Below are 27,381 nucleotides of genomic sequence, written 5' to 3'. Positions count from 1 at the left end.
AAATTATAAATATACGATCAACAATATTCTCAATAATTGCACCTACAATTTGGAATGCCTTACCAACTCATCTTTGGGCAGAGCAAAATTTAGATAAATTCAAAGGAGCGTTAAAAGGTTTCCTATTTACAGATGCATTTGATTATTAAATTCTTCTTTTTATTGACTCCCTTTTCCCTATTGCTTTTCCCATTTATGTTCTCTTTCTTGTACTCCTTGAAGTTCTTCCTCTTCTCCTTTTCATTTATTGTATGTATAATTTTGTTTGTCTACGTTTTTGTAATTTTGAATCTTTGTTGTTTAGTCTTCTCCCTTATTTTTATTGTTGTAAAATGCTTAGGGGTCCTTTTATCAAGGCGCGCTAGCGGGGTTAGCGCGTCGGCCATTTCATCAAGCGCTAACCCCTGCGGCAAGCAAAAAAACCTAACGCCTGGTCAATGGAGGCGTTAGCGACTAGCACAGCAGGTGGTTTAACGTGCGGTATTACGTGCATTAAACCCCTACCGTGCCTTGATAAAAGGACCCCTTAGTATTTGATAGGCGTTTAATCAAATTTTTAATAAACTTGGAAACCACTTCTATGGTTGCTGCCATTGACTCCAGTACCTGAAGTTAATGTCAATTGCAGAGGTCTTCAATCTGATTTGTGAGCTTCTGTTTGCATGGCTTTGTGACATGTTGAAACAGACTCCTAGGTATTCCAGGCCTAGATTCAGTTCCAGATGACTCTTTTTGAAGTTGACTATCCCACCTAGGTTCCGCAGGAGACTTATGACTTTTCTTCCAGTCTGGACAGGGCCCTGATGAACCAATTGTCCAAGTAAGGGTGCACCTGGATTCCCGCCTTGAGGAGATGTTCTGCAACCACCACCATCATTTTGGTGTGTGGCGCCTTTCCCTGTGGTTTAGGAAAACGGGAATGTTTAGACAGACTGTCAAATCCAGGGAAACTAAAAATTTCCCCAGGACCACTGCTGCAATGACTGACTGGTCTCCATTTTGAAGTGAGGTACTCTCAGCGACACATTTACATTCTTCAGGTCTAGGTTCTGGGCTTCAGTCACCTGAGTCTTTCTTGGACACTATAAAGTATATGGAGTGGAGTACCTCTCTGATTCTTTGAATCTTCGCTCGGACCCTGGTCACCCAGCAGGAGAATTCACAAGAAGATCTGGGAGAGAGAGATTTAAGATCATCCCTTACCAGATCTAGTATCCAAATAAGATCTAGTACTCAATGGTCTGATGAAATCTGTGCCCACGTCTCCCACGAAAGCCAACGGTCTGCCTCCAATCTGTAGGTCACGGCTATTGGCTTTGCATCACTGAGTTTTTTTGGAGGCTGCACTGGTTTGAGATTCAGAAGCTTGAGGTTGTCTGGTACTGCCAAACCTATGCCTGGATCCCTGAAAGGATTTCTGCACAGAGGGACCTCTGTGTTATTGCTGAAAATGCCGTGATTACCCCAACTGGCCCCTCTAGGAGCACACAGTTGCTATCTGGCAAGGTCTTAGGGTGGCGATCTGCCATGCTGGTCATAAGGTCATCCAATCATTTATTGAAGAGCATCTGTCCTTTAAAGGGAAGCCTGCTCAAATTAGCTTGGGAGGCTAAATCTCGTACCAATTGCCTGATCCAGAGCATTCTGCAGGTGGAAATAGCATAAGCCGAGACTTTGCTCACAACTCGTATCATAGGGCATCTGCCACATAATTTACCCCCTCCAGCTTCAGCTGTGGACATTTGTGGTCTCCTGGCACCAAAGTCTGATGTAATCTGGTATGGCAGGCACATGCCACAAATGAGGCTGTCATTCTAGCTTTGATTCCCAAAGGACATCCACCTTGTGATCCTGCACATCCCATCTCTTGCAATAGGTAAGGAGGTCCGCTGGAAGGGGAAGGTAGAAGGTATTAAATAGATTCAAACATGTAGTCCTATTGAGGTTTGATGGGGGATGAAGGAGAGTACCTTTGAATGGGGAAGGGAATTAAATGATTTAAAACATGTAGTCATACATAGATTGAGTGGGATTTGATGGGGGATGAAAGTATTTTCTAGGTTTATATGGGATGTATTTTACTAAAAGCATAAGTGTCGATGGAAAAAAAACTTTCTGTTTATATGCTATCCAGCCCTGTCTTTACAAGTCCATATATATCACTAGGGAACTGGATTGGAAGTGATATCCAGATGACTGCTGTGAACCAAGATAAACAAGAGTTGGATCATGAGATGTATATTGAGATTTGTAAGACAAGATCAAACTGGGTCTCCCCCGGCCCCATGGATCCTCTGATTTTTGCGTTTCGAGAACTAATGAGTAAAGAATTGCGATTACTTCAAGAACACTGGGAGAATAGAGGACCTTTTAACACTACTAGGCCCCAACAGGGTCTATGGGAGCTGCTTAACAACGACAACATTATTATAATTAAGGCATTCAAGGGGAGGGCCACGGTGCTTATGAACAGACAGGATTACGACATTGTAGGTGCAGCTAGACGACACACAGGCATACTTAAAACTAACTAGGGATCTCACTGAACATTTAGCCGAGGAGAAATTAGAATTTTTGAACACACATTTGGAGGGAGGTATGATCACCCGTAAAGAGTACATGTTTTTGTTTGAAAAGTATCCCAAAGTTCTGAGGATCTCTTTTGTTCCTAAAACACATAAAACTTTAACGAAACCACCAGGACGCCCAATAGTTAACAACCACCATTCTATTCTTGAACCCCTTTCAAAAGTTGTGGATTACTTTTTAAGGGATGAGATCCCAAAGATTAGATCTTACATTTGAGTTTCTTCTGATTTTTTAAGGAAACTGGCAGCATTGGAGGTAAATATGTCGGATAAATGGATGATGACCTTAGATGTCACCTCCTTGTATATTCAGATTCCCCAGGCTGAGGCATTACAGGTCATATCCGAGACACTTCAACGGAGAGTAGCCCCCCAGCGTATTTCCACTGCATTCTTGATGCAACTGGCCCAATGGGTTATTCAGAATAGTTTCAATACCACCAACAGTTTTTCCAACAGATTCAGGGGCTGGCTATGGGAGCCACTCTGGCCCCCTCAGTGGCCGCCCTCTACATAGTAAAATTTGAGGATAGACTAGTATATGGAACTTTATGGTATTTCCAAATTTTATTCTGGGGCCGGTTCTTAGATGACATCTTTTTGATTTGGCAAGACACTAGAGAACAACTAGATCAATTTTTTTCAATATTTGAATGCGGTGGATTCTAATATAAAATTTACTATGACATGTCATCGTACACAGATTGAATTTTTGGACATCACTATCCAAGTACAGGATGGCAAAATTCAGACCTCTTTATATCGAAAGCCAGTCACACGTAACACTATACTCCATTCCGGTAGCTTCCACCCCTTTAAATTGTGTTTCAATTTACCTATCGCAAAATTTTTGCGTGTCCGTAGGGTGTACTCCTCTTTAGATGAGTACAAACGTCAGGCTGCCCTTTTAGCAGATAGATTTAGGAGGAGGGGCTATCCAGAAAGATCCATCCGACAAGCTTACCTAAGGGCGAGGTTTGCCCAGAGGGAATTACTCCTGAAGGAGTCAGAGGGACCCCCTAAGATTGAAAATGAATGCTTGATATGTGTTCTTCCATTTTACAGGGTTTCAAAGATGATGGTGGGGCTCTTGAGACAACACTGGCACATAGTACATTTACACCAACCTTTGCAAGAGTTCCCGAGGATAGCATACTCTAGGGGGCGTGACATTGGGCCAGAAATGTAATTTCCAAAAATATGGCGTAAGGGTGGGGGAAGAGAGGGGCTACCATAACCAATGTGGAAAATGCCAGTGGTGTTCTTCAACCATTAGAGGTGATTCCTGGAAGGTTCTGGGTAGAGAGATGATTTTACACTCTAGAATGGTTACGGATTGCAATTCACAGGATGTCATTTATGCAATTGTTTGCCCCTGTGATTTAGTCTACATTGGATGGACAAATCGGAAGATAAGGGTCAGACTAATTGAACACAAATCACGCATTGCCAATAATGTCACTCAAGCTTCTTTAGTAGTGCACTGGCAGAGGTACAACCATACTGTAGAGGAGCTGAGATGGCGTGTCATTAGCAGGGTAACTGGGAGGGATGGCGGGAAAGATCAAAGAAGGCTGAACGAGAGGGAGCAGAGACATATTTTTACACTTGACACTGTGGAACCTCAGGGACTGAACAGCAAGATTGAATGGGCTACACTGACTGGTGGGTGATCGAGCCAATGGGCCGCAAAGGGGGAAGTACTACTAATCATAAGGTTTGCATTTAAACGCTAGGTTATAATGCCACCGCCATCTTTCTCATATACCTTACTTGGAGTCGGATGACGGCAGCGACCTTGGTGAGTGTGGGGTGAATGAAGAGGGGAAAACCAGTTTCGAGTTTGAACGGGGAGGCAGCGGTTGAAGAAGGTTTGATTTCAGCTTCCTTTCTTTTGTTATTATATAGGGAGACCCTTGAGACAGCACTTGTTGTGCGAAACATTTCGGGTCAGACTCCCAGGTTTGGCTGTGATTAAGTTAAGTATACATGCACTTTATATCTATATTTATACTATTTATTTAATTTATAACTATAAAAATATGATTAATTGGAAAATTATCATAACTATATTCAAGATGGACAGCCAATGATGAGGCATCATGTAATTCTTCCCGCGATTTTGAGACAACATAGCGGTGGAGTGGTGGGGCTGAGGCGTCCTTTTGAAGTTATGCGAGTGGGGTAGAATCATATCTTATTATACTCCAATCCAGTTCCCTAGTGATATATATGTCATTATTATACTAAGCACCTTGGTGTTGTATGTAATATTGACCACATCAATATGTTTATATTATTATATTTGATGCATCATCATTGTTATACAAGTTTTAATGTTGTATTTCTTGTTGTTTGCATCAATAAAAATTGTTTGAACTTAATAGGTAACCTTAGTCACCTCAGAATCCACTTTCAGCTGAACAAAAAGCTGTTGTAATTCAAGAGCCTTGGGGTAAAACTGAGATATCATTTTAGCCACTCGATACCCTCCAGGGTCTCCCACTGATCTGTGTCTAATAAAGGAATGTCTGGATACATGGAAAAATCTGAGAATTAATGCCACTCATAACCATGCTCTGTGAAGTCAACAGTTGCTGAGATTCCAGTTTCAATTCCTTCAGGGAGTCTAATCACGTGCAGCACAGTTGTTGACTTGAAAAGACAACATACTGAGGGGTCCTACTCCCTAATCAAGGGCAACCACCATTTCTTGAATTCTGTTCCCTGTAAGAGAAGCTGAAGCCTCCTGGAGTGAAGTCTCGTAGTCTAATAGAGGCATGGAGTCTGACCTCAAGTCTTCCCAGTCCTTCTCTGGCTAGTCTTTCTGGTTCAGAGGCAGGCTCCTCTCTGGTGTGTGAACACTCTTAAGGGGAATCTCACCCTGTACAAGCACTGGTGCTTGCAGGTAGCACAGGGAGGCCCCCAACAAGTTAAGCAGGTTTTCCATAAGAGATTAAACAAAGTCTGGCGTACAACCCTGTACAGAAGGCCCTGAGGACCCCTGCAGGGACTTAAGATAAGCTTCTCTTGGACTCCGCAGTTTCCATGTACCTGCGTTTGGTGACTTTGCTGTTTAGAAGCTCTGGAAGGGAATTTTTTCTTAACACCTGGGCCCCCTGCGGTCCCCCAGCCCTAGAGATCTCAAGAGGCTAAGCCCATGGCTCCTGCCCATCCCTTACCTGGCATATGGACACTCCTCTGCTAGCAATCCAGCACAAAGCTGGCATGATATAAGAGTAGAATAGTGAAAGGACTCCATCCCTGTCAATTTTCACCAAACCTGATGGGGTTCTGAAGCAGACAGAGGCTTTTTAAATAAAAATCGGGAAAATCCAAGATGGCCACCACCATAGCAATCTTGCACCAAAAATGGCCCGGGGAGAGCTACCCTGAACTTCACAAAATTCAGGGAAGGAGTTATTGGAGGTGAGGAACCCTGTCTCTGGCTCTATGATCCCTCAAAATTGTCAAATTCAGACCCCCCCCCCCATAGGCTTTAATAGCCTATACCTTGCTGGTGCTTGCCTGTGTCAGCTCTCACTGCAGCTGAACAGATTGGACTTTATGCCTCAGGACAGATTCCACAGGTCCAAAAACAGTGATCTTTGGGCTGCTAATTGGGCTAAGCCTGACAGATCTCAGACACCCACTAAACTGTACGCCGTAACAAGGGAAGGAAAAAAAAAATGCAGTCAACCCCCTTTAAGCCCAACAGCCTACACTCAAGTCCCTGAGCTAGCTTCAAGGGGAATGGACCCCGAGCTCCAAAAAACTGTTAGTGCAGGCTGCTCTCAGGGAGTCAGTGTCCTCTCCCAGGCAGAGCTGCCCCAAAGAATGGGGTCCTCTCAGAACTGAAGATTCAAAAATGGAAAAAAAAATCCCCAAAATAATAAAATTGAGCAGATCAGATCAGAAATTCTCAATTCACTTCCAAACGAAAAAAAAAAAAAAAAAAAACAACCCAAAAAACTGAAGGAAAAACTGAAAGTGGTAGGAAGGAGGCAGAGTCGAAAAATGTAGATGACATCCTTCTGCAATCAATTCATGACCAGAGGTAGATAATTTATCATCAGGACTCCTAGACACATTGCACCAGAATGTGTATTGCTTCTGGCTAAATTATCCCTATGGCTTCTGGCTAAATTATCCCTATGTTTCTATGAAGGAAAAATAAAAAAAGGACGAAATATAGTATTGAATATTTAAGAGCAAAGTAAAGTTAAAAGGGATCAGACCTCCTTTAAAGCAATCTAGTACTTACTTGCATGGACCCGAACACAGCACTTTGCACAGGAAATCAGAATACTTCTTCCATCTTCAACAAGGGTATTCAGTGGTGAATGTTTAGTATTGACCTTATTGTACAAAAAACACATTTCTGGAATAAGAGGTTTGCTTTTTCGATCTTCTGGAGGAATTCCAAGTACTTTTGATTCCCAGCTAGATTTAATTTCTTCATCATAATTGGCCATCTGAAAAAAAACACAAAACAAAAGGAATAAAAAATAAAGAAATTCATTTAGAATTTTACTAATTGGGTTCTTTGTTTTCTGCAATTCTATGGATGCAAAATTTGTTGTAGTTTGTTCTTCTAGCATAATCTCTTTAAAACATATTACTGTAATAGAGAGAAAAAAAATTAAAAATTATGAGGTTATATTGGTAAACAGAGTGTTAAGAACAAATGGAAAAATATGCTCATAGAAATTGAGACAGGAAGGGAGTTGTGAAGAAGGAGAAAGAAGTGGCAGAAAGACTAAACATGTTCTTTTCGTCTGTATTTACAAAAGAGGAAACATCCAACATACCGGAATCTGAACAAATCTTCAAAGGAAACCAAACAGATAAGCTAACATCCATGGAAATAAGCCTTGAAGACATATGTAAGCAGCTAGAAAAATTAAAAACTGACAAATCGCCGGGCCCGGACGGAATCCACCCAATGGTTATAAAAAAACTTCAGGAGGAAATAGTGGAACTACTACAACAAGTTTGCAATCTATACCTGAAAACAGGAGTAATCCCGGAGGATTGGAAGATAGCCAATGTTACGCCCATCTTTAAAAAGGGATCAAGAGGTGACCCGGGGAACTACAGACCAGTAAGTCTGACCTCGGTTCTGGGGAAAACGGCAGAAGCGCTGATAAGACAGCATCGATGAGCATTTTGAAAGAAATAAACTTCTAATCACAAGCCAACATGGCTTCTACAAGGGGAGATCGTGCCTAACGAACTTACTGCACTTCTTCGAAGGAATTAACAAACGGATGGACAAAGGGGACCCCATAGACATTGTATATTTAGATTTCCAAAAAGCGTTTGACAAGGTACCCCATGAACACCTACTTCGGAAATTGAAGAACCATGGGTTGGAAGGAGACGTACACAGATGGATCAGAAATTGGTTGGCGGGTAGGAAGCAGAGGGTAGGAGTGAAGGGCCACTACTCGGACTGGAGGAGGGTCACGAGTGGTATTCCGCAGGGGTCGGTGCTCAGACCGCTGCTATTCAATATATTTATAAATGATATAGAAACAGGGGCGAAGTGCAAAATAATAAAATTTGCAGATGACACCAAACTATTTAGTGGTGCTCGGACTAAATAGGACTGCAAAGAATTACAAAGAGACCTGAACAAGCTAGGGGAGTGGGTGACAAGAAGGCAGATGAAGTTCAATGTAGAGAAATGTAAAGGTTTGCATGTAGGAAGCAAAAACCCAAGATACAGCTATACGATGGGAGCGATACTACTGAGTGACAGTACCCAAGAAAGGGACTTGGGGTAATAGTGGACAAGACAATGAAGCCGTCGGCACAGTGCGCAGTGGACGCCAAGAGAGTGAATAGAATGCTAGGTATAATCAAGAAGGGTATTACAACCAGAATGAAAGAAGTTATCCTGCCGTTGTATCGGGCGATGGTGCGTCCGCATCTGGAGTACTGCGTCCAATACTGGTTGCCGTACCTTAAGAAGGATATGGAGATACTTGAGAGGGTTCAGAGGAGAGCCACACGTTTGATAAAGGGTATGGAAAACCTTTCATACACTGAGAGACTGGAAAAACTGGGGCTCTTTTCCCTAGAGAAGAGAAGACTTAGAGGGGACATGATTGAGACCTATAAGATCATGAAGGGCATAGAGAAAGTGGAGAGGGACAGATTCTTCAAACTCTCGAAAACTACAAGAATGAGAGAGCATTCGGAAAATTTGAAAGGGGACAGATTCAAAACCAATGCTAAGAAGTTTTTCTTCACCAAACGGGTGGTGGACACCTGGAATGCGCTTCCAAGGGCGTGATAGGACAGAGTACGGTATTAGGGTTCAAGAAGGGATTGGACAATTTTCTGAATGCAAAGGGGATCGAAGGGTATAGATAGAGGACAACTACACAGGTCCTGGACCTGTTAGGCCACCACGCGAGCTTACTGCTGGGCACGATGGACCTCTGGTCTGACCCAGCAGAGGTACTTCTTATGTTCTTTCTCCTCTAACTGATACACAAGAGTATGGTCAAAGATTGCAGTCTGTATGACATGTCAAATAGTTTGTCCTGAAAGTTTATCAAATTACTGAGGTTCCTGCTCATAGATCAGTTGCATCTCTGACTCTTTTTCAGGTCCAACTGACCTTTTGCTGTCTGTGATAAGATTGCTATGGCTCCACAGATGCCTTCACTAGGAGCAGTGATAGAGACTTCAAAGTATGTTATCCTTCCTAACAGCTGTGAGCACAGGCATACCAAGGACGGGGCGGACTGGCCCGGTGCACAGCCGATCGGGAACGGAACCCCGTGGAACATGCACTTCAGTGTGGCTACCGGTCCACTCCTGCGGCCAAGAAAAAGGCTAAGAAGCTGGTGGGAGCAGCAAAATCGCCCTTTAAGGAACGCCCTCCCGATCTGGCTATATCCCGCCTCCTTCGTGACGCCAACGGACAGTGTTCTCAGCCATTGGTCGACTTTGCCTGGGCGCTGCAACACCAGGCGCCAGAACGCTGATCGAGAACAAAAACGATCAGTGTTCTGCTGCCTGGGGTCGCAGCAACAGAAAAGCATGACAGAAGAGCTGGACTTGGGTGTGATTGTATGTGATGATCTTAAGGTGGCCAAACAGGTTGAAAAGGTGATGGCAAAAGCTAGAAGGATGCTAGGTTGCATAGGGAAAGGTATGACCAGTAGGAAAAAGGAGGTATTGATGCCCCTGTATAAGACTTTGATGAGACCTCATTTAGAATATTGTGTACAATTCTGGAAGACGCACCTTCAAAAAGATATAAAAAGGATGGAGTCGGTCCAGAGGAAGGCTACTAAAATGGTATGTGGTCTTCATCATAAGGCGTATGGAGACAGACTTAAAGATCTCAATCTGTATACTTTGGAGGAAAGGTGGGTGAGGGGAAATATGAGAGAGACGCTTAAATACCTACATAATGTAAATGCGCACGATTCGAGTCTCTTTCATTTGAAAGGAAACTCTGCAATGAGAAGGCACAGGATGAAGTTAAGATGTGATAGGCTCTGGAGTAATCTAAGGAAATACCTTTTTACTTAGAACAGTGGCAGATGCAATGAACAGTCTCCATGAAGAGGTGGTGGAGACAGACTATGTCTGAATTCAAAAAGGCCTGGGATAGGCAAGTGGGATCTCTCGGAGAGAGAGATAATGGTTACTGCGGATGGGCAGACTAGATGGGCCATTTAGCCTTTATCTGCCATCATGTTTCTATGTAGAAACACTCTTCTGAGAGGTCCCTAAAGTTTGGCAGCAGAATCTAGGGGCTGTGTGAGTAGCGAGTTTAGTGTCAGAGCTGTTGGGCCAGATGCTGGCAGTAACCCTAGGTTTCCATTTTGAGGTCTTCTTCTGGTTTCTTGCCAACCTTACAGGTTCCAGTAAAATATCTCACAGATTTCAATATAAAGACTTGTGGGAGGCTATTGCTAATATTGAGTCTTCATTATTGGGTCAGATTCATGTTTTACTTTCCCAAAACAAAACTGGTGACTTCAGAAGTTTCCAACATTGGCAAATATTACCGAACTGAAGAATATTTTATTTATTTATTTATTTAAAAACTTGTACCCCACTTAGACCTAAGTGGTACACATGAAACTTCCATAATTTATATAAAATACAACAATAAACAAACACACTAAGGAATTAGGACAAATCATCTTTCATAGAAAAGCCTCTGCACCTTTTTAAATTTCTGAATATCAGAAATTACCTAAAATTAGAGACTGGATTAGAAACTTTGCTATCTAATGCTTATGTATAGGTTAGAGATGTTGAATATATACGGTAAGTAAGAAAAGAGTTTGGTGAAGGTAGGGACAAACAAGAATTTGCACCTAACCCAATTTCCCTTAACGTTCTTCTGCATTAACCTGTGATTTGTTTGAACAATATTTTATTTGAAGGTTTGAAGATAACCAAAGAAATTGTCCCTTCTATTTCTGAAATTTATGGCCTGCTTCAGAGCAAAGGTAAATTCCATAGAAGGCTAGCAAGCTATACTTTCCATTGCTTCTACAGTGTTTAGGTGGAAAGATAATGCTAACACAGTGACATCCCCAATACTGATATAATTTGAAGCCAATAAGGAATGGTTTCTGAAAACCTTCTTTCAAATAAAGAGTTTTTTTTGTGGGGGGCAGGGGGAAGCAGGAGGGGATATTTAAGATATGTTTTTCTAGATGTTTGTAGGAATACAAAGAATACACAATTTTTATTTATGAGACCAAAGCTGTGACAGGGACAGGGCTGCTTTGTTTTACATTATCTATATAAGTACATGGTGAAATTTCTGGATACTTATTTTCTTTTGCTTTGCAGCTTTCAGCTTTTTATGGACAATACAATGATGGCATTGACACCTCTTCTTCATTATTTCTTAAAAAAAATTTGTAGCCCTTACAGTTCTAGGCAGGTAACAATAAAATAAAACCACACAGTAAAACCATACAAATATTAATAATAATAACTTTATTTTTTTATACCTCCACAATCTTGCGACTTCTAGGTGGTTTACAGTGAAGAGAGCTGGACAATCAGCGAATTACAGAGTACAAATAGGGAAGATGTCGCTAAACAGTCAGTGATTACAGATCACAATTAGTGAGAACACAATATCAACATGTTGCAGTGAGACGGGCTGGACAGTTAGCGAATTCCAGAATACAGTTGGCGAAGATGTCACTGAACAGTCAGTGGAAACAGAGTACAATTAGTGAGAATACAAGGTATCGACATATTGCTAATAGGTTTTAGAAGTGGTATCTGACTAGGAGATAAATCTATCGAACAGTGCTGTCTTAATTTCTTTCCGAAATGCGCCATAGGTCGACCCGGCTCTGTTGATGTAATTGCCCAGCCAGGTCTGCTGTTTGCCAGCTTGGAACTTAAAGGTTCTATCCAGAAAGGTCATGTATTTGCAATCAGTGATCTTTGGATAGGTAAAAATATAGCGATTTATGGTTGTCCTCATGGGGATGTGCAGCTCGAAATGTGGTAGGAGATAGGTAGGGGCCTTTCCCCACACCATTTTAAAGCATAAGCATGAGAATTTGAATATTATTCGTGCCTCCATTGGCAACCAGTGTAGCAGTTTGTAGTAAGGACTGATGTGTTCACTTTTTTTCAGTCCGAATATTAAGCGGACGGCTGTGTTTTGCACTATTCTTAATTTTTTCACAGTTTTTTTAGGTACACCCACGTAAATGATGTTGGAGTAGGCCAGAAAATAAGTAAAGATCTTATATTAGGGGCATGCTTTGCCTTCAGGTTTACATGTTGTCACCAAAATAATATAGTCAAGATAAATTGGCAACCTTTTATATTCTCTTATAATTTAGTAAGTGTACCCTCAGTGTGATAGTGAAAGCTAACGGTACACTTACTAAATTATAAGAGAATATTTAAAAAAAGATTTGAAAGGGTTGCCAATTTATCTTGATTATTTCAAAGGGATTATTAGTATTGAAGCAACAGTGAATTCCCTAGTGGGTTTTTTCATATAGACCAAAATATAGGCCGTGCAAAAAGTCCATAATAATCAGCTAAATAGAAGCAATGGCCTGTACAAATAAATAAGAATTCAACTGCTTTCTATGTAGGTCAGTTGGAAGTGCATTCCAAAGAATATGTAAGAATATTATTAATTTAATCTTATATGATAAAAAGAGGATACATCAAGCAAAAATATATCTGCCGAATGTATGGTATGTGTAGAGTGGTAAATCTTAACTGAATTCACAACAGCTAATGGCGTCTCATCATTTAAGGGCAAATTCTATAAGAAGCGCCCAAAAGATAGGCGCTGAATAGGTACTGTTCGGCGCAATTCAAGCAAAACTGGGTGCTGTTTAATGAATCACGCTGTGCAGCACCTATTTTGGAAGCGCCCAATAAATAAGCCAGCTCTAGGCACAAAAGTTAGGCGCCTATGTGAACGTTTAAGCACGCTTAAGAGCAGTGATTCTGCAACAAGGCGCCTAACACGTACCCACGCCCAACGTGCATAGCGCCTATTTTTTTTTGAAGGCTTTCTAAATTTTTATAGACACCTTTTTGCAAAATTGCTCTTTCTTGATAGGTGCCTAAGTTTCAATTATTGCTGATTAAACAGCTTAATTGAGCTTATTAATCAATTTAGATAGGCACCTATCTAGTAGGGCCCTCCAAAATAGGTGCCTAACATTAGGCGCCGGTTACAGAATTTGAGCCTTAATGCCTTTGGAATCTAAGATAACACAAAGTTTATTCTTTACTGGATAGGTAACTAGTGCAACTTTTTCAGTATAGGACCAACATGAGCAAATCAGGGTACGTTAACAAAAAGGCATGTTGCAACATTCTGGGCTTCTGTAATGCACTTCCAAGTGTAGCAAGAAAGACATCTTCATTTTAATAGACTATAGGATGTAAGCAAAGATGGAATATATAGAAGGATGAAATTAAGTGATAGAAGTAAGAAAACTTGATGATGTTTGAGTTACTAGGAATCGAACACAAGTCGATGGCACCTAACAGAATTTAAAATTTGTATAGGAGATCAGAAAGGTGCTTGAATATCATCTTAGCTAGGGTAGCAGTGGATAAATATGTCTTGCTAGTGCAGTAGTTTTTAGTGTAAGACTCACAAACCATTGGTGGCTTGCGGAGACCTTTTGAGTGGCTCGTGCTGCAGTCAAGGGTTACACACACACACACACACACACCCTTAATCTGTCACTGCAGCTGCTCTTTCACACTTCAGGTTGCTGGCAGTGTGAAGTAATACGCTGCCTTCAGTGGCCTGGAAACTTTCCCTCTGTTACTACTTCCTGTCCCCGCATAGGTGGGAAGTTCCGACGGAAAACTTCTGGCCTGCCAAAGCTAGCATGTTTACTTCACAAGAGGCCCGAAGAGTGCAAGAGCAGCTGTCTTATCTGATCCCATGGAGGGGATGAATGCGGGCAGTGGGGCGGGGTGGAGGGGGTGTTGCAGGGGAATAGGATCATTTCTGGTTGATAACTGGATCTGAATCCAGACTGACATGGATCTAGACAGTTTTTACACTTCTAGCCAATCACTGAGTTGAATACAGGCTGCTTTTCAATTTGTTTAGAAATGATATTTTAGATACTGGCTGATAACTTTCAAGTTTGTCCTAGTCAAAGTTGTTGTTTAACACTGTTGGTAGTTGCTCATTAAAAAAGGCATAGAAACACTACAATATAGAACAAATTATTAGAATAGAATTACACTTCCCCCTCCCCATTGGCGGTTTCAGTAATCGCAATTTCACATATTCACGATTTTTTGGGGAGAGGGAAAAAAGAAAAAAAAAAACACATCCTTAAGTCTTCCTCCCGCATCCCGGCCTTACCTGGTGGTCTAGTGGGCTTTCGGGGCAGGAGCGATCTTCCTACGCTCCTGCCCCGTGCAGATCGCCATTAGGAAATAGCTGTAGGGAGTTCCCGTCATAGTCTCGAGAGACTATGGGAACTCACAGCAGCCATTTCCTAATGGCTATCTGCACGGGGCAGGAGCGTAGGAAGATCGCTCCTGCCCCGAAAGCCCGCTAGACCATCAGGTAAGGCCGGGAAGGCGGAGGGAAGCGGGGGTGGGTCTGAGCCGGATAGTCGCGGTTTTTTGCCATTCGCAGTACAGCTCTGCCCCTCTCCCCCGCGAATCCGGAGGGAGAAGTGTAATAGAATTATTCTTAGAATTATTGATGCCTAACAGAGACAAACAGGAAATATACTCACCTAAATGTAACAAAAACATGGCATGTTAGTTAAGGCTATTTTTTCATGAACCAGAATATACAGAGAATTTATTAGAAATATCAATAGATACTATAGTGCCCAAATGATGACATTATGACTGTCTTATTTTAGTCACACCATCAGAAGAGAGAGATCACTGGAGAACGACATCATGTTTTGGAAGATCAACAGAACCAGGTGTAGAGGGCGACTTGCGATCAGATGGCTGGATACGTTGTAAACAACCATGGGGACGACGCTGGAGGACATTTCTGGACTAGCAAAAAACTGATTTCTTTTTAGATTCACATTTCATCAAGTTGCTAGGACTTGAACATGAGTCGATGGCACCCAACAACTACAGCACCTCGGACTTTGAGACATATGCTTTTATAGGGGAGGGAGATGAATTATGGTTCAAGTACCGATAGTATGTATTGTACTGTACAGAAATGATGTTTATTGTTACAATAGCAACAATAAACTGTGTTTATTGTTGCTATTGTATTTTGAAATATTTTAAGAAAGAAAAAGGCGGAAAAAGAGAAATGGCAATATTAGCAATCAATAATAAGCTGTGTCAAAAAATGTCACTAACTTAAATTACTTCCACACTGTCAGTAAATCAATCTTACCCTGTAATAAGGCAAAACCAGAGTGCAAATGGCACAATATGGATCCAGTTGGGCAACTGATGCATTATATTCTCTCTCAGCATGGAAGTTGCGCTTTCTTTGTTGCCAGAGGTGGACAAGAGGTTTGGCCCAAGGCTCTGTTTCGCCTACTTCCACTTCTATTAAAGGAATCTCAGGAAATTCTGAAGAAAAATTAAAATATTTTGTTTTTAGTATGAAGGAAAACATACAAGTAGATATTATTAACCTCCATGAATTATCAAATGAATCGCATACATTTTGATTAGAAACACCTGCAAATACATCAAGCCAAAATTTTCTCTCTTAGGAATTAAAAGAAAGCATTTTCCTGTTTTATCAGCAATGGTTTTTATATAATTGTGCAACTGCATATGTGTTTAAGAAGTAAATGCACAAAGGCCCTGATTCTATAAATGGTGCCTAATTTCTAGTTGCCAAGGAGCTCAATTGTCAATCATCCGCTAGATGCAGTTTATAAAATCGAGGCCTCTGTGCATAAATCAGGGCCATTTCAATAAATAATGTTGCAGTGGTTTGAATATTGAACAGTTGTTTTTAAGGAATCAGATATCCTTTAATGCAAAGGTGGGGAATAACTTAAGGATCATCATTTGCATTAACAATGATGTAACCCTTTGAGTTCTGTTGTTTTTTATAAGTACAGTATATTTTAATTATATACAATGGGGCTCATAATCGAAAGAGAAAAACGTCCAAAAATCAGCCTAAGTCGGCACTTGGATGAACATTCTCAAAAACGTCCAAAATGCCAATAATAAAACCGGGTTTTGGACATATTTTCTAAACGACCTAGGCCTTCATAGTGCAGCTCAATGTCCTAAAGCTAAACGGGGCGTTTCAGGAGGCGTGTCGAGGACGTGGGGAGTTGGGCGGGACGTGGGCCGGCTTAGACTTAGTCGGTACAGCATGTATAACCGAAAGTTTAACAACAGAGCCTAGACGGAACTTGGATGTTGTGACTTAGACCATGTAAAACATGGTCTAAGTCACAAAAACCACCTAAACTCACCAGATAAGCACTTCAAACACATAACACAGACCCCCACATACTACCCCAGTGATCTTCCAACCCCTCCCCATAAAAATTTTATTCACAACTTTAAATTTAGCCTCCAGACCATCATCACCTGGCTGCCTGGCAGGAAAGGCCTAGTCGTCCAGCCCAGAGGCAGCTTAAGTCATCTTGGGGGTGGGTTAGGGACCCATAGAGAAGAGGACCCATGCCCATATGCCCCTGTAATCACTGCATTGATATTTAAACATGTGCACTCCCCTATATACCCCAAAACCCTTTTTGACTAGCATATAAGTGGCTCCTGAAGCCATAAGGGCTATTGGGGTGGTAGATAAGTGGATATAGGGGATTCTTGAGGTGGTTTGGGGGGACTCACCATCACCTATAAGGGAGCTGTAGTGAGGAGAAGCCATGGCACCCTTTTTGTGAAGTTCACAGCAGTGCCCTGTAAGGTACCCCACTATTTAGGTGGCATGGCTGGGCGTTCAATCCATCACTTTGCAGACCCCTCCCACGTCCAACAGGGCTTGTTCTAGGCTTTTTGGACTTGGACGGAAAGTTGGACGGAAATGTGGTATAAAGATGGACGATTTAGCGGCTTGGACGATCAGATCGGCAGGACGTATAATTAGACAATTTTCGAAAGTAAAAAAAAGTTGGACGTCTCTTTCGAAAATGTGTCTTAGGCTCTTTTTAACTTTGGACCACTTGTGAGATGGACGTAAACGGACTTAGACGTCCCTTTCGATTATGCCCCTCCACATGTTTATGCCTTAATTTCACTTTGTTTTAGATATTTGCTTGTTTTATGCCTCATTTATACAGTTTTCATTGTTTTAGTTACTTGATTGTCCCCTGGTGAAAGCATCCCACATTGCAGAAACTTGAATCCTAGTTGGGACTTCTTTTGTAAGATCTGATTCCAAGTCCAGCAATTCTATTGGAACTTTATACCTATGTTCTATTTAGACTTTAAGATAATAAATGTAACTGTTAGTTGAAACATACATCTCGCTTGTCTTTCCTGTTTTACCAGTAACTCCCTCACATCTTCCTCGGGGAAGATTGAGGCAAAGAATTCATTTAATCTCTCCACCATGGCCTTGTCGTCCCTGAAAGTCCCTTTTATCCTTGGGTCGTTTAGCAGTCCAACCGATTCTCTTCCTGACTTCTTGCTTTTAAATGTACCTAAAAAAGTTTTTACTGTGTATTTTTGCTTCCAGCGCAACATTTTTTTCTAGGACCCTCTTCACCTTCCTTATTAGCACCTTGCATTTGACTTGATATTCCTTGTGCTGTTTACAATTATTTTCATTCGGATCCTTTTTCCAATTTCTGAAGGATTCTTTTAGCTCTAATAGCTTCCTTCACCTCACTTGTTAACCACACTGGCTGCTGTTTGGTCTTCATTCCTCCATTTTTAAAACATGGAATATATATAGTCTGGGCTTCCTGGATGGTATTTTTGAACAACATCCACGCCTGATGTATATTTTTAACCTTTGCAGTTACACTTCTAAGTTTCTTTTTAACCATTCTCCTTATGTTATCATAGTCACCATTTTTAAAGTTTAAGTGCTGTTATCTTGGATTTCCTGTGTGAATTTATTTCAGCGATTATACCAAATGTGATCACTGTTATCAAACGACCCCAGCACCATTACCTCCTGCACCAGTTCATGTGCTTCACTAAGAACTAGATCTAGAATTGCTTCATCTCTTTTTGGTTCCTGAACTAGCTGCTCCATAAAGCACTCCATGATTTAATCAAGGAATTTTATCTCCCTAGTATGCCCTGATCTTACATTTACCCAGTCAATATCGGGGTCGTTGAAATCACCCATTATTGTGTTACCCGATTTGTTAGCTTTCCTAATTTCTGATAACATTTCAGCATCTATCCATTAATCTTGGTCAGGCGGATGATAGTACACTCCTATCACTCTCCTTTTCCCCCTTATACATGAAAATTCTAACCATAGGGATTCCAAGATGTGTTTCTGCTCCTGTAGAATTTTCACTCCATTTGATTCAAGGCCCTCCTCAACATATGCTATGCTTCTACTGATCTGATCCACCCTATCACTACGATATAGCTTGTATCCCAATATGACAGTGTGCCATTGGTTATCTTCCTTCCACCAGGTCTCAGAGATGCCTATTATATCTACTTTTCATTTAGTGCAATATATTCCAATTCTCCCATCTTATTTCTTAGATTTCTGGCATTTGCATACAGACATTTCAAACAATGATATTCAGAAGTTTAAAAAAATGCTCAAAACTACACTCTTTACAGAAGCATTGCAATAAAAGATGTTTTTGCCTAATGCTGGTTTTAGGATGAATTGTACTGTGAGGAGCTATGAACTATGGCTTTTAAAGATGTAATTACCCATCTGTAATTTAAGGTGTTTGTACAAGTCTTGTTTGTTTCATTTTGTGTACGTTACTTTTGTAAGGCTGACAAATTTTTAAAATAAAATAAATATCTATTTACAGTTGCCATGGATAATTTGCAATCTTTAAAATCAGTCTGCTCTGTATTTAAGGAAACCTGGTCTACTGTGGCCTGTACTGTAATCTCACTATCGGGATGCTCTGTGTTCCCTTTCATGATGATATCTTTTAAAGATACCTTGTCCCGAACCATATTCTTTTGAATGACTGTCGGCCTTCCCACAGCTTCTAGTTTAAAACTGCTCTCCCCTTTTTAAATGTTAACGCCAGCAGCCTGGTTCCACCCTGGTTAAGGTGTAGCCCATCTTTGCGGAGTAGGTTCCCCTTTCCCCAGTATGACATCCAGTTCTTAACAATCTAAAACCCTCCTCCCAACCCTCATCCACACATTGAGACTCCAGAGCTCTGCCTGTCTCTTGGGTCCTGCGCGTGAAACAGGGAGCCAAGATGCAAGAAAAACATTTAAATATAATCATTCTGCAATCTAGAAGAATCAAAATGCCTCTCTTCTTCTGAACATTTTTACAACAGTTTGTTAAGGAAATTAATATAGAAGGCAGATGAAGAAAATACTAAAAGTTACTGTACCTTCATCACTTATTGTCTGCTGTTTAACCAACATCATTGGTGATCTAGGTGGAGGCTTATTCAAAGGATGGCGCCAGCTCTTAGTTATGATCTTTTTCTCTCTGTTTACTGTTTTCTGACTAGAGAACTAAAGAGAATATATACTCAAATTTAGACTGTGCAAAGAAAAACAAACTTCTAGAAGTATCGTAAAGTAAATTTAATAGAAATCAAAATGTGGAATTCAAAACATACTTTTTCTTCCTACTTAGAAGAGAGTGGGGTTAGGGCATGATTGTATGAGAGAAGAATTTTTATGCACTTATTAATCTAAGTTTTAGATCATCATAAAAGCATTCATATTTATAAAAATCACTCTAAAACTACATAATCTGTAAGTGATGCATGTGTGTCAGTTGTTAATATAAATGAGCCCTTTGTTCTTGCACAACATAGATTACCATATTTTTCGGACCATAAGTCGTACCTTTTCCACCCACAAAAAGGGTATGGAAAAAGGGGTGTCTCTTATGGACTGAATACACTGTGCACCTCCCTCCCCCCCCCAGTACCTTTTTTTTAGTGGCGGTAATCCAGCGCAGTCTCCTGGACGGCTGCCTTTATCTTAGAAGAGTGACTCACAATGCAGGAGCGCAACCGTTGCGCTTCCTGTCTGGTCACACCACTCTGTGATTGGCTGCAGTCAGTTACTGACTGCAGCCAATCATAGAGCGGCGCGGGACCAGACAGGAAGCACAAAGATCGCACTCCTGCGTTGTGAGTCACTCTTATAAGATAAAGGCAGCCATCCAGGAGACCACACTGGACCACCACCACTAAAAAAGGTACTGTGGGGAGCTGCAGGTAGCTTCAGGCTTTGGGCGGCTGCGGGTGGCTTCAGGCTGCAGGTGTTTTCAGTTAGCTGTGGGTTTGGGTGGCTGCGGATGGCTTCAAGTGGCTGTGGGTTTCCCAGCACCAGATGCACCTACGTGTAGAGGAGGAAAAACCAAAAAGAAAAAAAAATTCTGTACCAAATTTTTTTTTCTTGGGTTTTCCTCCTCTACAGGTGGGTGCATCTTATGCTCCAAAAAATACGGTAATCTGTGAATCACAAGCTTCTACATAAATGAAAGCAGAAGTACACAAAAATTTGCTCTGCTGCAAGTGAGTTCTCGCAGTGTAAATCTACCTGGGTATAAATGTGCTTAATTTGTTTTTTTTAATCTGTGCAGTTACAAATAAATATTTATAAAAATTTATCTGGAGAAAAAAAAGTGTAATTGATAGTAAAGACTTTCAAACTGAAGGACCCTTTTACAAAGCTGTAGTGGCAGTTCTCCCACGGAAAATGCACCGAAGCCCATAGGAACTGAATGGGCTTCAGTGCATTTGCTGCAGAATTGCTACTGTGGCTTTGTAAAAGGAGTCCTGAGCTAATTAGCATAGTAGACAGTACTACCTTATTAAATTTATACCGGATAACCCCAACCATACAAATAAAGTAGGCCTAAATCTACCTATCAAAAGCTGAAACAAAGGCAACTATGACAAATAAGGACAATATATCCTATTCAGACTGTCCACCCATATGAGCTAATAAGCTCTATAATCTTTTCCTTTTTTTCCCTTTGAGATCCTCTGTGCTTGTCCCATGCTATCTTGAAATCTGACACAGTTCTCACCTCTAAACTGTTCAAAGTTTTTAAAACACATGCAGATTGTGAAAAATTGCAGGCAGACCTTAGGAAATTGGAAAACAGGGCATCCAAATGGCAGATGAAATTTAATGTGGACAAATGCAAAGTGAAGCATATTGGGAAGAATAACTTGAATCACAGTTACCAGATACTAGGGTCCACCTTGGGGATTAGCGCCCAAGAAAAGGATCTGGGTATCATTATAGACAATACGCTGAAACCTTCCGCCCAATGTGCAGCAGCGGCCAAAAAATCAAACAGGATGCTAGGAAATATTTAAAAAAGGGATTGTTAACAAGACTAAGAATGTTATAATGCCCCTGTATCGCTCCATGGTGCGACCTCATCTGGAGTATTGCGTTCAATTCTGGTATCCTCATCTCTAGAAAGATATAGTGGCGCTAGAAAAGGTTCAAAGAAGAGCAACCAAGATGGTAAAGGGGATGGAACTCCTCTCATATGAGGAAAGACTAAAACGGTTAGGGCTCTTCAGCTTGGAAAAGAGACAGTTGAGGGGAGATATGATTGAAGTCTACAAAATCCTGAGTGGAGTAGAACAGGTACAAGTGGATCGATTTTTTACTCCGTCAAAAATTACAAAGACTAGGAGACACTCGATGAAGTTACAGGGAAATACTTTTAAAACCAATAGGAGGAATTTTTTTTTTTTCACTGAGAATAGTTAAGCTCTGGAACACGTTGCCAGGGGATGTGGTAAGAGCAGATAGCATAACTATTTTTAAAGAAAGGTTTGGATAAGTTCCTGGAGGAAAAGTCCATAGTTTGTTATTGAGAAAGACATGGGGGAAGCCACTGCTTGCCCTATATCGTTAGCATGGAATATTGCTACTCCTTGGGTTTTGGCAAAGTACTCGTAACCTGGATTGGCCACCGTGAGAAAGGGCTACTGGGCTTGATGGACCATTGGTCTGACCCAGTAAGGCTATTCTTATGTTCTATTACCTCTGCTGTAAAACTCTTCCAAGCATGCACTAGCTTTCCATAAAAAGGATTTCCTTAAATTACTCTAGTTGCTGACAATTGCTTTGTTTGGTTTGGTCCGAAAACCAAAACTGCCACCAAAACTATCTTAAAGCTTTCAGCAAAAACCAAAACTGCAACTGAAACTCATCACCTGGTTTCAGCATAGCTAAAACTGAAAACTTAAGTTTGGTTATGTGAATGTAAACCAATTAAGACCTCTGAGGATTGTCAGAGCTTGCAGTATCCAACCATAATATGAAAATTTAAATAATTAAAGACTATTTTTTCCCTTCAAGCAAAATAGTCTCCACACACACGGAACACAGATAATGAAAACCAACTAAAAGCCACAGTGGTTTTACAGTGGTTGACTTTGCGTGACACTTGGTGTGACAGCTTATTTGATAACACCATAAAGAAGGTAATTCCTAAGGGGCTTATCATCCCTTATTTACTGACAAATTCCAGCTAAAATTTTGTATCAAAAGTATTTATTAGAGCTCTCTATTTAGTAAGATAATAATTGCATTATTTGCAATCAATCACAGTACAAAAAATAACACTACAAACAGTAACCCCACCCCCTCAGCAGGGCAGGATTAATTTATCGAGGGCCCCTAGGCACACAAGTACACTGGGCCCCCTGCCCCGCCCTACCATGTGCCCAGGCAGAAACAGGAAGCTGCGTCAGAGGGAATCTTTGGGCAAGCAGCATCGCTTGCACAATTACAGTTCCCGTAGCCTTTCTTACTCGCGTTGCTTGCTTGTCTTACTTTCCGTCGATGGAGGGGGGGGCCTGCATTGCCGATCAATGCTGGAGGGGCCCATCGCCGTTTGGAAAAAACAATGTTGATGCCCTCCTTCATCAGGCCCCCCTGACCATTTCAGGCCCTAGGCACGTGCCTACTTGGCCTATTGGTTAATCCTGCCCTGCCCCTCAGTACTACCTTACAATTTCTGGGGTCTAGTAGTAGGGTCAGGACAAGAGCCATGCCTAGTCCTGGCATCCAAAAAAGCAGAGCCAGAAGGACCTAGGATGATTAAGCATGGTTGTTTCAGCACCACGGCCACACTGAATTGGCAGGAGTTGCCATTGTCCTTTCATTTTGCCCCAAACACCCCAGCAGCAGCTCAGTTCATGGGGGGGGGGAGTGGTGCCTTATGGAGGATGACACCACATCACAGCTGTCACATTGTTAGAAAACACTGACTGCTTTGTTCGATAACCAGGGCTGAAAGTGAAATCAGCGCCAACCGGATGGCCTGGAGCTCCAGCCTGTTGATGGATCAACAGCGCTGCAATGGGGACCATTACTTTATGCACTATGCTTTCCATAAAAAGGATTTCCTTAAATTACTCTAGTTGTCAACAACTGCTTTGTTCGGTTTGGTCCAAAAATTGGATGATCCTTGCAGTGCGCTCTCCAGTTATTTAGAGCAGTCGAACATGCAGAGGATCCCGCTGAAGAGACCAGTGAGAGAGGAGAGAGTACTTCAGGGGGCGCATATGTAATGTAATGTAATGTAATTTATTTCTTATATATGTGCTCTTGCCCAAGGAACCACCTCTATCGTGGCCGCCATTGAGCCCAGAACCTAAATATAATCTCATGGCCGATGGGAGATTTACTGCACCCGTAGAGTTGAAATTTGGCTCCCAAGTTTCAGTTTGTGCGCCTCTGGAAGAAACACTCGGCCTTTCTCAAATGTTGAATCGGACACCAAGATACTCCAGGGACTGAACAGGCTGCAGTTGACTCTTCTTCAGGTTGACTACCCAACCCAGACCTTGAAGTGTTGTTGAGACATTAAAGTAAAATACTTAGCGGTTGGATGGTTTGGAAGGTTGTGGGCTGTCTCCTATATATTGAGCTCAATGGTAAGCCACGTGATACGATCCATTTGTCAGTTGGAACTTCAGCGTCTGGGGGCCCTGTGGTTTCTCCAACATGGTAGCTACCGCTAAGTATTTTGATTTAATGTTTTTTTTATTTTTAACTTTTGTTTTCTATTTTGAAATCAGTGTGTTGCCTTTTAGGAGCAAGGTCTTTCTTCTGAGGAAGCTTTGAAGTGAAACACGAAATTGTGTTAAGGAAAGGAAAACCACTTTGAAAGTTTGTTATTGTTTGAACATTTTTTTCACCGGGGTTTTCAAGTTTAAGTTCAGCAATACCATTCATCAGCCACCGGACTTCAAGCAAGATTTTGAACATTTGTACCATCCATAGTCTGCTGGACTTTATCATCTACAATTGATTCATATTATCTACTGGAAAAACTTTACCATGATTGTTAAGGTAAGTGGTTTTGATATAATATATTTTTTACTGGTTTCAGTAATGAAATTAATATGTTCCAACCATAGGTTTGGTTCGGTTGGCTGGTGCTATGATGCGACAATTATACAGCTGCTGCTTACTTGGTGGTTATAATTTACTGAGCGCCCACACTATTATAATTATTTATTTTATGATTGAGATTTTTCTTTATTGTGTTTAAAGATAAATCAGAAGCCAATATTATAGGTGTGGTTTTAGGCAGCGCATGCTCAGATTAGAATTGTAATTAGGTCCTCATTTTTGCACTTATGCTTTATCCATAATTTGTACCCCTATTAAAGTGTCAAGGATCTAGCAACAGTAACCTAAGGCCCTGATCTACACCTGCTTGAATTACTACAGTTTGAATTACTACAAATGTGGCTGCCCACATTTTGTCAGAACTCTGATCTACAGAATCTGAGCAATGGAGAAACTGCACTGGCGGTCAAATCAGTTTTTCTGCTCAGTTTAAAATCCTAATTTGCTTATCTAACGAATCCTTTGTGAAGATAAATCAATTTTTCTGAAAGATTTTTTCAGTCAATATGTCAGTGTTTTACATTCCTCTCAAGACAGCCTAAGGAGATTCTAGATACCCCAGAAAAAATGTTTTCCTTTGTAGGCCCAGGGCAGAATAAAGGCATAGGCAAACTAGACTCATGCTTAGAAACAAAAATTTAAGAGGCAGATGTGCAAAGTCAATAGTTCTCAAGACAGACTTTACCCACAAATCAGTTGTTAACAAGAAAGAAAGAGATCTAATGCCACTGTCATCTGGAGAAGCCAGTCTATTTCCCCCATCTCCTGTGCATTGTATTTCAGTTACCAGAAGTTACTATAGTTCTTACCTTGTGTGTCCCCTCTACTATTTCTTTTTTTTTTTTTTTTTGGCCTGTCAGAACCACATGCAGCTCCAATTGGCATTTAAAAACGTATTGAATTCATTATGGAGGATCCCAACAAGTTTGCTTAAAGCACATTCAAAGGCTAATTCTGCCCTATGTAGGTCTAAAATGTGGCATTATATGCCAAAGGTCTTGAAAGCTACAGATATACATTTATCATTTTACAACCATAATAATGCATGAGCTAATATAAACAATTTTAAATGGGCTATTTGAAGGGAGTAGGGAGTTTAGTGTATTGATGTGATTTGCCAATTTTGTTGGATAGCCCATTTTATTTCTGTGATGACTTATGTGTTAACATGTGTCATTGATTTGTTTTATATCTGCATTTTAATATTATGATTTATAATCCACGTTGAGCCCTGCAGCTAGGCAAGGATACATGATATAAGATATTCTTCTTTTTCCCCTAAATCCAAGTGTAAGATCTTAGTTAATTTTACATGGTGTGGTCTTTAATTTATCAAGAATACATTTCATACAGAAAATTACTGTAAATAGATGTTAAAGTAAAAATAGCTTTTCAGTCACCACTATCCTAGTCCAAATTGGTTCTTTAAAGATGAAACGTTCAAATTTCTTTGTTCAGTCTATGTATTATGCAGAATGCTGTTGTATTTAATAATCAGCAGCTAGGTTAGAACAAAATAGAATGTTCTGCTTCTGTCTTTCTTAGATAAAATAAATGGACTACATGGCAAATGCAAATTCTATAAAGAGATTTAATCTCTTTATTAAGCACAGTTACTTACCTGTAACAGGTGTTCCAAGGATAGCAAGCAGATATTCTCACATGTAGGTGACGTCATCCACAGAGCCTGGTACGGATAGTATTAAAAGTATACTGTCACTTAAAAACATTTTTCAAAGTCTCAAGACTGCTCGTACCGCGCATGCATTAGTGTTTTCTTACCCGTCGGCTCGCAGGACCATCAGTTCACTAAAAAGCTAAGAAGCCAACTAGGTGAGGTAGGAGGGTTGCGAGATTATGTGCTTATTGCCCTTGGGTAACACTTGTTATAGAATAAGTGTGCTTTATCCCAGGACAAGCAGGCAGCATATTCTCACATGTGGGACTCCTTAGCTGCCAGGATCATAATTCTGAGCTTGGTGAAACCAAAAAGGGTTGGAGAGTTGTCATCTAAATAGAGAATAAGTTTTGTAGAACTGCTTAGCTGAATCGACTATCCCATCTGCTACTACTATTAATTATGTCAATAGTGCTACCAGACACATGCAGGCTATAAACACGCAAGAGATAGTCCCTGCTCAAAAGAGCTTACAATCTAATTATGACAGGCCCATGCCATCTCACCTCCGTCACGAAAGTTCTCTCGATAAATTCAACTCTAAACTCAAAACCTATTCAAAGATGCTTTCCACACTCCATGATAAAACACTTCAACCATAACATACTTGTTTATTATTATTTTTTTGAAACCGCTTCTATAAAGCGACCCCTATTCCTTGCTTTGTTTTCCCTCCCCTCGTACCTTTATTTATTTTTACGATGTAATTATCTAATTTCCTTTCCCTTAGTTCCAACCATGTCCAGTTATGTCAGTGTCTTCGTCCTTATTTTGTTTAAATTTTCTTGTTCCCCACTACATATTTGCTTTTTAAAAAAAAAATTAATAATTTTTAGTTTTGTATACCGGACAGATACATGTCGGTATATTAAACTATTAATAAACTTGGTGAATCTATACACGATGCTTAGGTACAGGATTACAAGAAGTATGAAGAGGCAGATAGGGTAGGGGACTATAGAGGGAATGCCAAATAGATATGGGTGCTTTACAAGTTGGTAGGGTTAAGTCTTAAACACAGCTTCAAAAAACTGAGCATTCATCCTGGAATGATTCTCCAGACGGTAGTGGGATGTGAAGGTATGAATTGAGAACCAAGTGGCT

At 40.8% G+C, this 27,381-nt stretch overlaps 1 protein-coding gene across 2 annotated transcripts in view; it reads right to left on the bottom strand.

Annotated features, from left to right (window-relative positions):
* The window catches only part of KDM4C (lysine demethylase 4C), a 405,781-nt gene that overhangs the window by 148,364 nt on the left and 230,036 nt on the right, over positions 1 to 27,381 (bottom strand). For both annotated transcript variants that reach the window (XM_033918713.1, XM_033918724.1), the window contains exons 12-14: positions 19,580 to 19,706; positions 15,475 to 15,656; positions 6,853 to 7,063 (exon numbers count right to left, since the gene is read on the bottom strand). In XM_033918713.1, coding sequence (XP_033774604.1) covers positions 6,853 to 7,063; positions 15,475 to 15,656; positions 19,580 to 19,706 — 520 coding nt within the window. The remainder of the gene's footprint in view (positions 1 to 6,852; positions 7,064 to 15,474; positions 15,657 to 19,579; positions 19,707 to 27,381) is intronic.

This window comes from Geotrypetes seraphini, chromosome 1, assembly GCF_902459505.1.
Source record: "Geotrypetes seraphini chromosome 1, aGeoSer1.1, whole genome shotgun sequence".
Classification (NCBI taxonomy): domain Eukaryota; kingdom Metazoa; phylum Chordata; class Amphibia; order Gymnophiona; family Dermophiidae; genus Geotrypetes; species Geotrypetes seraphini.
This window is presented reverse-complemented; position numbering and strand designations above follow the sequence as displayed.